This window comes from Somniosus microcephalus, chromosome 3 (assembly GCF_052327205.1).
Source record: "Somniosus microcephalus isolate GS21.2 chromosome 3, FLI_Smic_1.0, whole genome shotgun sequence".
In the NCBI taxonomy this organism is placed as follows: domain Eukaryota; kingdom Metazoa; phylum Chordata; class Chondrichthyes; order Squaliformes; family Somniosidae; genus Somniosus; species Somniosus microcephalus.
In genome coordinates, this window is record NC_140989.1 from 12,724,761 (window position 1) to 12,737,861 (window position 13,101).

Sequence of the window (13,101 nt, forward strand, 5' to 3'; positions counted from 1 at the left end):
TGCAGGGGCGCTAGAATTTGTCCCCCTATATCTTTCAAACACCTTCAGGGAAATTGATTTTCAGACAAGGTATTGTAACCTTCAGTAACTGACGGAACGCTGTATGTAGATTGCTGTGTGCATTTTACTTTCAAAGGGACACTGATGTACTGGAGATAGCGCATAGAAAGCGATGAGGATAATTCCAGCACTTAAAACTCAAAGCACAAGGACAGGCTCATAAAATTGAACTAATTTTGAGAAAGGATCGAAATCGCACAAGCTATAGATTATGGGGATACAAGTATATAATTTTTGCCTAGCTGTATTTTTTTTTTTTTTTAAGTATATAGAACTAGATAAATGCTCCTTTACTACAAATGTTCTGTAAATTCAAGGCTCTTTGACCATATATTTAACTAAGGGTTTTCTGTCGTACATCAAAAGAGCAACACACCAAATGATGGTCAACATAACTAAAAACTCCCATTTATTAACCCACAGATCAATGCAGTGATATACATTTGAGTAAAGCACAGTTCCACAAGTTTTGGCAGTCTCAATCCCAACCTTTCACAAAAAACCTTTTGTATAATTGCATCGCAGAGTTCCAGCGAAAACCAACACGCGAATCTTGAATTTGCCAGAAACAGGCAATTTGGCAACACAAAGTAGGCCCGAAATCCTCAATTCTGAATGACCAAAGATGATGTTCTCATTGTCACAGGCAGGGCTGATGATGTTTCAAAGCCGGCGAATCAAGCAGAGGGAATCGCTGCTGAAACAGAACTCATTTTACAGGCAAAACCCACTGAAGATGATCTGTCGAAACACCAATTTTTTTTCTGGGGAGAGGGGGAATGGAAAAAGTCACTCGACAAGTTGATCTGCATTTCCAAAACTTGTATTATTTTAAACCGTCTAAAAGTGCCACGCACATTCCACTTGAGTAAAAGCACAAATGACATGTCATGCCTGCACCCCCTCTTGTCGGGGGGGGGGGGTGGTGGGTTGTCCTGATTCGTGGCTTTCAAGGCACCTTTCTGCTTATTGTTGGGAGGCATTTATTTAAACAAGCACTCGTCAACTTAAGGGCCTTTGTCAAGTTCACTTGCTGCAGAGATCTCAGCCACCTCCTTTGTAGTTTTCCTGTGTGGGGCTGCCCTCTGTTTTATACCATTTATGGGGCAATTCATTCATGGATGATTTTTCATGCAGGAAGCGTCTCAGCTTTGGGCGTCCGTTTTTTTTTGCAATCCTCCTCATTAAGGTCTTCAGCCCAATGTTAGGCTCAGGTTTGGGTGTCGATAGACGCTTCTTTTGGGAAATCTCCGAGTGCTCGAAGAGATCACCTGTGTAGATGAAAGCTCCTCATTAAAGGGGCTGTGCGGACGCCTTCCCTCGGTGCTTTGCCAGTCACACTGTTGCTTGAAATCTTTCCCTTCAGACAGAGCAGGCAAACATTTCTCCTTCCACAAGGCATTTCCTTTTTATTGGGGACAGGGGATCATCTTTGTAATATTCCCTTCCTCAGCTGCTGTTTGGCGGGTTATGTTGCCTACGTAACAGTGACTGCCAATCACAAGCAAGTCACTGGACGCGACGCGCTTTGGAACATCGTGAAACGAGGGGCAATTCAACGAGGTGCAAGTTCTTATTCCTTTAACAGGCCGACAATGATACCACTTCTGAGAATAACGCCCTGACAGGTAGATGATTGGCCACTTTTGTATTACGGTTAGCTGGTGTTTGTAACTATTAGCCGACAAAACAAGTCGCTGCAAAGAAAAGGCATCTGCTTTTGTGAAGCATTTTGAGATATTTCAGAACTGTATCGAAGCTGTATATAAAATGCAAGTCCTTCTTGTGTTGGCAGTGCTCGAGGAAAGCGTAGACTGCCAGGCTGTGGGGGCAAGGTGGGTAGATTCCTTGGTTGGTTTGGGGGGGGGGGGGGGGGGGGGGGGTGGTGGTGGTGAAGAGTAGACAGTTGTGGCAGGTATATCACCTGGCTGCCTGGAAAGGGGGAGAGTCGATCACCTGGTTAGAGATATGGGTGTGATCCCCTGGTTGAGGCGGGGCCAGTTGATCCCCGAGTCAGTGGTCAGGAGGTAGATCATCGGAGGGGAGGGCGAAGCGGACGTTAAATTCCCGGGGAGGAAATTCCCGATCTCCTCGAGTCCCTGGTTTAAGGGGGCCCTCTTCCTTCTCTAGACCCCCCTCTCCTTTCCCCATAACCCCTTCTCTCATCCCCTCCAGACCCCCCCTCCTCCCCCATAGCCCCTCTTCCCCCCAGGCCCCTCTTCTTCCCAGAAAGCACCCTTCAGGTCCCTCACCTGCCCCATAACCCCTCTCGCTCCCAAGACCCCTCTTCACCCCAGAAAGCACCCTTCAGACCCCTTCCTCCCCCAAAACCCCTCATCTCCTCACAAAGCACCCTTCAGACCCCTCTTCTCCCCCTATACCCTCCCTCCAGACCCCTCCTCCCCTCTAGCCCATCCCCTAGACCCCTCCTACACCACCATCCCCCTCTACATCCCTCTCCTCCCCCCCCCCCAATCCCTTCTCCTGCCCTATAGCCCCTCTCCAGTGTCCCCTGTAGCCCCCTCCCCCCCTCAGGCCTCCAGTGTCCCCTATAGCCCCACTCGTGTCCCCTATAGCCCCCCTCCTCCTCCAGTCTCCCCTATAGCCCCCCTCCCTCTCCAGTCTTCCCTATAGCCCCCCTCTCTACTCAGGCCTCCAGTCTCCCCTGTAGCCCCAGACCCTCCCCGGGCCCCCCTCAGGCCTCCTCGGGTTTGTCGGGCGGCGGGCCGCAGGGCTGCAGCATCTTCTCCATGAGGTTGAAGCGGACGCGGGCCTTGGTCTCGTTCTCGGCCACGGCGAAGTAGTTGAGCAGGTCGAAGTGGCCCATGTAGGAGGCGAACGAGTCGCGGTGCTGGTTGACCAGCCACTCCCACTTGGTGGTGTCGGCGTGGCCCGTGCCGATGTACTTGGACTGCAGGTGCTCCAACTGGCTGTGGATGTTGTAGCGGTCCGTCATGGCGCCCCCCCCGAACTCCGGCTCAGACCGACAAGAAAACACGAGGCCTCACCGACTCGGCCCGGCCGCTAAATCCAGGAAAACCCAACATGGCCGCCGCCTGAAGCCGCAAGGCGGAAAACCCAACATGGCCGCCGTTACCATGGTCATAGCTCCACTCATTTTTTTAAATTATTATATAAACTGAAAGCTAATCCTGCCACAAGCCGACGGTGTCTGATTTACTTAAAGGGAAAAATATTTTTGGTAAATCAGAGCTTTTTTATTCATTAAAAAATAAATGACATTCCTGCGCATGCCCATTGGGAAGCGGATGGGTTGCTTGCTCTCGGTCGCCCCCTCGGCTGGAGGAGCGCTGCTGCGTGGAACTGCAAGACTCTGCCTTCTCCCTCCACCAAGCCACCTCTCCATATTCCTCCACATTGAAGAACTTCAGACAGTGTTTGACCAGTGTCTAGAATAGTCATATTTAGATTGGGGTACCCAAGAGAAGCCTACTGTTTCCTACATTACAACAGTGACTACACTTCAGAAAGTACTTCAATGGCTCTAAAGTGCTTTGGGACGTCCGGTGGTTGTGAAAGGCGCTATAGAAATGCAAGTCTTTCTTTCTGATCGTGCAGTGTTATCCCATATATTATATGACGCAGAAAAGAATGACTTACATTTTTAATGCTTTATCATTATTACATAGAATTACAGCACAGAAACAGGCCATTCGGCCCAACAAGTCTGTGCCGCTTCAGATCATAACCTCGGCCCCTGTTATATTTTTAATATTTTTTATCCACACGTTTGGTTTGTGACTTTTCCTTTTCTCTCTCTCTCTCCCACACGGCAGCTGTCTCTCACTCTGCCAGCGCATTTCACACTTCAGTTAGAGCCATTGTCTGTTTCTTTACCTGTCCTATTACCATCTCGTCTCACCTTGAGTATCTCTCAATGTCTCTTCTTTCATCCCCTCCCCCATTTCCCAGCCCCCAAACTGCCTTTTGTTTCATTTCCTGCCTTTTCTCCCAGCTCTGTAGAAGGGTTTCGACCCGAAACGTTGACTCTATTTCTCTCTCCACGGATGTTGCCTGGCCTGCTGAGTTTTTCCAGCATTTTCTGTTGTTATTTCGGATTTCCAGCATCCGCAGTATTTTGCTATCGTAAGTCTGTGCCGCTGTTTATCCTCCACACAAGGTTCCTCCCACCCCTCTTCATCTCACCCCAGCAGCATATCCTTTCTCCCTCATGTGTTTATCTAGCTTCCCTTTAAATGCATCTATGCTATTCACCTCAACAACTCGAGTATAAGAACATAAGAAATAGGAGCAGGAGTCGGCCATACCGCCCCTCGAGCCTGCTCTGCCATTCAATAAGATCATGGCTGATCTTCGACCTCAACTCCACTTTCCTGCACTATCCTCATATCCAGTGATTCCCTTAATATCCAAAAATCTATCGATCTCTGTCCTGAATATACTCAACGACTGAGCCTCCACAGCCCTCTGGGGTAGAGAATTCCAAAGATTCACCACCCTCTGAGTGAAGAAACTTCTCTTCATCTCAGGTAGCGAGATCCGCATTCTCACCACTCTCTGGGTAAAGAAGTTTCTCCTAAATTCCCTATTGGATGTATTAATGCCTATCTTATATTTATGGCCCCTAGTGTTGATCTCCCCCATAAGTGGAAACATCTTCTCTACGTCGACCCTATCAAACCCTTTCATCATCTTGAAGACCTCCATCAGGTCACCCCTCAAGCCTTCGCTTTTCATGCTTCTCAGGAATGGCTCAAAGTACCACACGTACAATGAATTACTTTGAATTGCAGTGTATATTTTTGTGTAGTAGCCATTTTGCATCCGGCAAGGTTTCCACAAACTTCAGTGAGCTCAATGACCAGTTAATCTGTTGTTTGGTGGGAATGGCGGAAGGGCAGAATGTTGGCCAGGAAATTTTGGGGAATAGCCTGGCTCATCTTCAACTAGTCTCAGTCTCAGTGCGCCAGTGAGGGAGGGTAGTCAAAACTGCCCAACGCATTACCGGCTACCGACCATAGAGCACATATACCAGAAACGCTGTTTACGGAGGTCACGGACCATCATCAAAGACCCTACCCACCCCAGCCACAGTCTGTTCGCCCTCCTGCCATCTGGGAGATGCTACAGATGCATTCGCACCCGAACGACCAGATTTAGGAACAGCTTCTTTCCCAGGGCTGTCATCCTACTGAACTCCACAAATAAACTCTAAAGCCTGCACATCTGCCAATGCACTTTATTATGTTTATGTTAATGTATTACAAGCCAAATGAATGTTGAATGTTTAAATGTCTTAATCTAAATGTACACTCTCGGGAGCCGCAAGCTTACATTTCGTTGTACTGCACTTGTGCACTAACAATGACAATAAAGTGGATCATTATTATTATTATTATTTTGGATATTGAGTTCAGTGGCAGGGGCACCGATCAAGCTCTGTCCTGGGTGGTGTTGAGCTTCTTGAGTGTTATTGTGGCTGCCCCCATTCAGGCGAGTGGTGAATCTCCCATCACACTCCTGACTTGGACCTTACTAACCCTGCTATACCTGAACTTGCTGCTGACACAGGATGCTCAAGCTGGAAAAGTCCACCAGCATTAACTTACGTCACCTCAGTGGGCACACAATTTCCTTCTCTTCACACAAGTCCCAGTCCAGAGACTTGATCGCAAAAATCCAGGCAGACACTCCAGCGCAGTGCTGAGGGAGTGCCGCACTGTCGGAGGTGTCGTCTTTTGGATGGGACATTAAACTGAGGCCCTGTCTGCTCTCTCAGCTGGACGTAAAAGACCCCATGGCACTATTTTGAAGAAGAGCAGGGGACACTGGCACCAGTACTGGGGCAGGAGGGAGCTGTTCCGTTGGGACGGGCTTCACTTGGCCAGTGCTGGGACTAGAGTCCTGGCGGATCATATAACTAGGGCTGTCGAGAGGGCTTTAAACTAACTAGTGGGGGGGAGGTTCCTAGAGAGCAAATAATAAAAATGACAACAGAGAAGGTCATAGACTTAGGTAGCAGTGGGGAAATTAAAAACCAGAGCATGTCAGGAAGGGGCAGAAGGTATGGAGTAAAAGGTAAAGTAATAAAAAGGGCAAAAGCAGGAACTAAGTGTCACAAAACATATTTGAAAGTTCTCTATCTGAATGCACGTAGCATTCGTAACAAAATAGACGAGTTAATGGCACAAATAACTACATATGGGTATGATCTTGTGGCCATTACAGAAACGTGGCTGCAGGGTGACAATGCCTGGGAATTAAACATACCAGGTTATTTAACGATCAGGAAGGACAGGCAGGAAGGAAGGGGAGGTGGGGTGGCTATGTTAATAAAGGAAGGAATCACTGTAATACAGAGAAATTATATTGGGTCAAAAGATCAGGATAATGAAACAGTTTGGGTGGAGGTAAGGAATAATAAGGGGAAAAAAACACTAGTGGGCGTACTCTGTAGGCCTCCGAACAGTTGCAACTTTGTTGGGCGGAGTATCAATCAGGAAATAGTTGAGGCTTGTAATAAGGGAACATCTATAATTATGGGGGATTTTAACTATCATATTAATTGGACAAATCAAATTGGGCAGGGCTGCCTTGAGGATGAGTTCATTGAGTGTCTTAGGGATGGGTTTCTTGAGCGGTATGTAACTGAACCGACCAGGGGGCAAGCAACCTTAGATCTGGTCCTGTGTAACGAGACAGGATTAATTAAAAATGTCCTAGTAAAGGATCCCCTTGGAATGAGTGACCATAACATGGTTGAATTCCATATTCAATTAGAGGCTGAGAAGGTTGGATCTCAAACAAGCATGCTAAGCTTGAATAAAGGAGACTATGAAGGTATGAGAGCGGAATTGAGTAGAGTGGATTGGGAAAATAGATTAAAGGGTAAGACGATACATGATCAGTGGTGTACATTTAAGGAGTTATTTTACAACTTCCAAAAAAAATATATTCCACTGAGAAGAAAAGGGTGTAAAAGAAAAGACAGCCATCCGTGGCTAAGTAAAGAAATTAAGGATAGTATTCGACTAAAAACAAGGGCATATAAGGTAGCCAAATCTAGTGGGAGGATAGAGGATTGGGAAAACTTTAAAAGACAGCAAAAAATAACAAAAAGATTGATTAAGAAAGGGAAGATAGATTATGAAAGTAAATTAGCAAAAAATATAAAAACAGATAGTAAGAGTTTTTATAGTTATATAAAAAGAAAAAGGGTGGCTAAAGTAAATGTTGGTCCCTTAGAGGATGAGACCGGGAAATTAATGGTGGGAAATATGGAGATGGCAAAAACACTGAATGAATATTTTATATCAGTCTTTACAGTAGAAGACACTAAGAATATCCCAACACTGGACAAACAGGGGGCTAAAGGGGCGGAGGAGCTAAACACGATCAAAATCACTAAGGAAGTGGTACTCGGTAAAATAATGGGACTCAAGGCGGATAAATCACCTGGACCTGATGGCTTACATCCTAGGGTCTTGAGGGAAGTGGCGGTAGGGATTGTGGATGCATTGGTAATAATTTTCCAAAACTCCCTGGACTCAGCAAAGGTCCCGGCAGACTGGAAAACTGCTAATGTAACACCCTTATTTAAAAAGGGCAGTAGACAGAAGGCTGGAAACTATAGACTGGTTAGCCTAACATCTGTGGTAGGTAACATTTTGGAGTCCATTATTAAGGAGACAGTCACAGGACATTTGGATAATCATAATTTAATAGGACAAAGTCAGCATGGTTTTATGAAGGGGAAGTCATGTTTGACAAATTTGCTGGAGTTCTTTGAGGAAGTAACATATAGGGTGGATAAAGGGGAACCAGTGGACGTAGTGTATTAAGACTTCCAAAAGGCATTTGACAAGGTGCCACACAAAAGATTATTGCTTAAGATAAAAAATCACGGGATTGGGGGTAATATTCTGGCATGGATAGAGGATTGGCTATCTAACAGAAGGCAGAGAGTTGGGATAAATGGTTCATTCTCAGACTGGCAATCAGTAACAAGTGGTGTTCCGCAGGGGTCAGTGCTGGGTCCCCAACTCTTTACAATCTATATTAATGATTTGGAGGAGGGGACCGAGTGTAACATATCAAAGTTTGCAGATGATACTAAGATGGGAGGGAAAGTAGTGAGTGAGGAGGACATAAAAAACCTGCAAGGGGACATAGACAGGCTAAGTAAGTGGGCAGAGATTTGGCAGATGGAATACAATACTGGAAAGTGTGAGGTTATGCACTTTGGCAGGAAAAATCGTAGAGCAACTTATTATCTTAATGGCAAGAAACTGGAAAGCACTGAAGTACAAAGGGATCTGGGGGTCCTGGTGCACGAAACTCAAAAGGTTAGTATGCAGGTGCAGCAAGTGATTAAGAAGGCCAATGGAATGTTGGCTTTCATTGCTAGAGGGATAGAATATAAAAATAGGGAGGTATTGCTTCAGTTGTACAAGGTATTGGTGAGACCGCACCTGGAATACTGCGTACAGTTTTGGTGTTCATACTTAAGAAAGGACATACTTGCTCTCGAGTCAGTACAAAGAAGGTTCACTCGGTTAATCCCGGGGATGAGGGGATGGACATATGAGGAGAGGTTGAGTAGATTGGGACTCTACTCATTGGAGTTCAGAAGAATGAGAGGCGATCTTATTGAAACATATAAGATTGTGAAGGGGTTGGATCGGGTGGATGCGGGGAGGATGTTCCCGATGATGGGTGAAACTAGAACTAGGGGGCATAGTCTTAGAATAAGGGGCTGCTCTTTCAAAACTGAGATGAGGAGGAACTACTTCACTCAGAGGGTGGTAGGTCCATGGAATATGCTGCCCCAAAAAGCTGTAGAAGCTACATCATTACATAAATTTAAAACAGAAATAGACAGTTTCCTAGAAGTAAAGGGAATTAAGGGTTACGGGGAGCGGGCAGGAATTTGGACATGAGTCTAGGTTCGGATCGGTCATGGCCCTGTGGGTAGCGGAGCGGGCCCAGGGGCCGTGTAGCCTGATCCTGCTCCTATTTCGTGTGTCTAATTCTGTTAGATTCATGAGATGGTTCTGTGATAGTAGATTGGCGGTTAGGATCAGATCAGCCATGATCTTATTGAATGGCGGAGCAGGCTCGAGGGGCCGATTGGCCTACTCCTGCTCCTATTTCTTATGTTCTTATGTTCTTATGTTATCCCCGGTGTCCTGGCCAATATTTATCCCTCAATCAACATCACTAAAACAGATTATCTGGGCATTATCTGATTGCTGTTTGTGGGAGCTTGCTGTGTGCAAATTGGCTGCTGCATTTCCTACAACAGTGACTACACTTGAAAAGATACTTCATTGGCTATAAAGCGCTTTGAAACGTCCGGTGGTCATGAAAGACGCTATATAAATGCAAGTCTTTTTTCTTTTCTCGTCCCAAAAAAAACCCAGGAACCTGATAACTCGTGAATTCTTGGGGTTAAGAAAAGGCCTTGTGACCCAACTCGGTCTTCTTTAGTTGACAGAAAGCAGTTAATGAGACGAGATAGCGGAAATGACAGGTACCCTGTAATGTTTCAATTCTACTTTAATATCACTTCAAAGAAAGCAAAAACAGTCATGCATACATCAAATCGTTGAAAAGTACAGTTATTAATGTGCAAAATTATCGAGTCTGTTGCTAATATTTATACAGCTCTATTACAAATCGGAACATATGTCACCAAAGAAACAGAGGATCCATTTTGGCACTTCACAGTCCCGAATCTCAGTCCAAAAAGAGGCCTCAGAATCAAAATCAAACATCAAAATCTCTTTCTGTTCTCGCTCTTCGGGAATTCCATCACACACCTTGCCAGTGGAAACCCTTCTTCCGAGAACATAAGAAAAAATAAATCTGGCAAGGCCAGCATTTATTGCCCATCCCTAATTGCCCTTGAGCAGGTGGTGGTGAGCCTCCTTCTTGAACCGCTGCAGTCCGTGTGGTGAAGGTGCTCCCACAGTGCTGTTAGGGAGGGAGTTCCAGGATTTTGACCCAGCGACGATGAACGAACGGCCGATATATTTCCAAGCTGTGATGGTGTGTGAGAGTTTCAATTCCAAATGCTAAAAGTATCTTTTCTCATTTCAGATGCTGGCAGACCTGCTGTGAACTTACAGCATTTTCTGTGTTTTTGCTTTTTTAAAAAAAAACAACTCAGCAATCCTCAGTGAGTCAAACGTGACCATTAAAAATGTAAATATCGAGAGGAAATGGATACAGTGCAGCTCATTGGCTGAAACTCTAGCTAGTGAAGGGAATATGCATGAACCCATTGGTGAGTTAACCATCAGTTGTGATCCCCATCGTCTCAGCATAAACCGAGAATCACAATGCTCTACTTGGAGCAAAGTCCTAGCCACGGTCTTCTATTAATAGATTCAGCAAGTCGTCACAACCATGACCAGACCCCAGACCAACTCCCCCAATCTATCCTCATAAGTTGCTTCCTATCCGCTCCTCCCTTCCACTCCCTCAGTTGTATCCTATATATTTTTTTAAAAAGCCATCCTCGGGACGTGGGCATCGCTGGCAAGGCTGGCATTTATTGCCCCTCTCTAGTTGCCCTGGGAAGGTGGTGGTGGGCCTTCTTCATGAATAAGAGTGGCTTGCTGGGTCACTTCAGAGGGGAGTTAAGAGTCAACCCCGTTGGTGTGGGTCTGGAGTCACATATAGGCCCAGACTGGGTAAGGGGGGCCTTGGTTTCCTTCCCTAAAGGACATTAGCGAACCAGTTGGGTTTTTATGAGAATCCAACAGTTTCATGGTCACTTTTACAGAAAAACCATAATGCAGTACAATTATTGGTACCCAGCGTTTCCAAGACTGGGAATGACAGGGTTGATGGTCGGATTTTTACACCTGTCTGGTGCGGAATCCTGCTCAATGGGCCACAAGTGTCAAGTTGGCTCAGTTGGGAACACTCTGGCCTCTGAGTCAGAAGGTTGTGAGTTCATCGGCCCACACTAGGACTTTAGTGTGTAATCTAGGCTTACAGGACCGAGGGAGAACTGCGCTGATTATGTTAGCATGTCTGAAGTTGGGACACTCCCGACTTTACGGAAATTAACCATCGGAAAACTGGGAGCTGCGCGAGTCACCCGCACCGACCTCCGCGCCTGTAGAATGTGGCTGGGAGCGGAATCTCGGACGATTTACCCAAACGTGGGTTGGCTGTGGTGTAGTTCCATCCTGCGCTGCGCTTAAACCTTTTTACTGCACCAACAGGGCGTTTCCATCTCCCACAGCAGCCTGAGTGAGATGGGCAAGCTGGCGGTAATTTCTGTCACAGTGCCAGGTTTAGGTTTCGACAGGTGCTCATTTAGTCATAGAGTCATAGAGTCATAGAGTTTTACAGCACAGAAAGAGGCCCTTCGGCCCATCGTGTCTGCGCCGCCCATCCATCCCTGTCCAGTCTAATCCCATTTTCCAGCATTTGGTCCATAGCCTTGTATGCAATGGCATTTCAAGTGCTCATCCAAATGCTTCTTGAATGTTGTGAGGGTTCCTGCCTCTACCACCCTTTCAGGCATTGAGTTCCACATTCCAACCACCCTCTGGGTGAAAAAGTTCCTCCTCAAATCCCCTCTAAATGGCCCCATACTCACTTCACGTGGGAACTGGTGGAAGGCGGAGACAACATAGGCGGGTGCAGGGTGGGGGAGAGGGTAATGTTAACCTATTGCACCGGGCGGGAAGCTGAAGTGATCGGATCGGCGCCAATGGAAAGCCAAATTCGGGCTCGGTGTAAAACCGGCAGCTGATTCCATCCCGTCAGTTTCCTGCTAGGCAGGTTGGGCTAAAAGCACCGCCTGACCGTATAGGTAATATCTCCAACATCACAATGAGGCGCACACTGAGCGAGTGGTCAATCTATGGGACAGACACCCCGGGGAGACGATGGGAGCAGTCAGTATTGATTCATTCAAATGCAAATTAGATAGATTTCATTCAGAAAATCACATTTGGGGATACAGTATGTGAGTAATTATCGACATGACATGTGGTGAGTGTAGCGAGCTCGGGAGGAACAGGAGACTTTGGACCTCTGGTTCCCAAAGCTCTCCACCACTGGGGGTTTTCCTCGCCTCATGTCTGGGTCTGTTGTAGACTCACTGATAGAGATTGATTGCTGTGATTGGTCAACAACGCCATTATCGTTCTATCATGGGACTACCAGGATGGGAGAAGGTGAACTAGATGGACCTTGGTCTTTCCTCCTCCAGCAACCTCTACCTTTCCATCAGCTTCATTAACATCCTTTTAATCGATTTTTTACTTTTCTCCTCATAAATTCTTATTTCTGCAAATGTCATTGATTTTTTTTTCTCTTGAGTGTATGACCCTGATACTGTTTTCCACCCGTTCCCCACCCTGATTCGAGGGGGGTATACTTGTCCAGTCACATCTCTCCATCCAAACTTTCCACTCATCTACAGTCGAGTGGTTTGGGTGGGGGAGGGGGGTCTGTGGAGTGAAGAGAGGGAGTGGGGGGTCAGCCATCATTGTGTGGACCCTCCCCAGTGGGGCCACAGAGCTTATGAACCCGAGTGGAGGATCATGGACCTGACTTTCACCATCCTGCCAACTTTCGGTGGGTAACTTTTACCCAACTCTCCAGGAGGAAAACGGGCAGGTTCGGATCGGATTGACCTTAATGGAGAATATAATTGGGCGGGGAAAACCTAACGCACCTGACGTGTTCTGGCAAAACTACCCCCATAGTTTGAAATTACACTGTGCGATGTTAGTTGGGTTTCGAACTCTCTGTTTATTAATTATAAAAATACTGGTGACGGAAAAGAAAATGCCATTTGACTGACAGGCAAGAATCCTCCAATCGGGTAATGAAGTGCCACAGAGTCATAACGGCACAGAAGGAGGCCATTCATCCCATCGAGTCCGTGCCGGCTCTCTGTAGAGCAAACCAGTCAGTCCCATTCCCCCGCTCTATCCCCCATAGCCCTGCAAGTTTATTTCCCTCAAGTGCCTATCCAGTCTCCCCTTGAAAACATCGAGTGTCTCCGCTTCCACCACTTCCGTCGGCAGC

The 13,101-nt window shown here is 46.6% G+C and overlaps 1 protein-coding gene across 1 annotated transcript; it reads right to left on the bottom strand.

Annotated features, from left to right (window-relative positions):
* Window positions 1–440: 440 nt before the first annotated feature.
* Window positions 441–3,133, bottom strand: sf3b5 (splicing factor 3b, subunit 5). Its single transcript, XM_085979214.1, has one exon. The coding sequence runs from the start codon at window positions 3,014–3,016 to the stop codon at window positions 2,756–2,758; it is 261 nt and encodes an 86-aa protein (XP_085835340.1). The 5' UTR covers window positions 3,017–3,133; the 3' UTR covers window positions 441–2,755.
* Window positions 3,134–13,101: the final 9,968 nt, after the last annotated feature.

Coding starts and splice junctions, on each gene's coding strand:
- sf3b5 (XM_085979214.1), bottom strand. CDS start 3,016: ATGACGGACCGCTACAACATCCACAGCCAGTTGGAGCACCTGCAGTCC.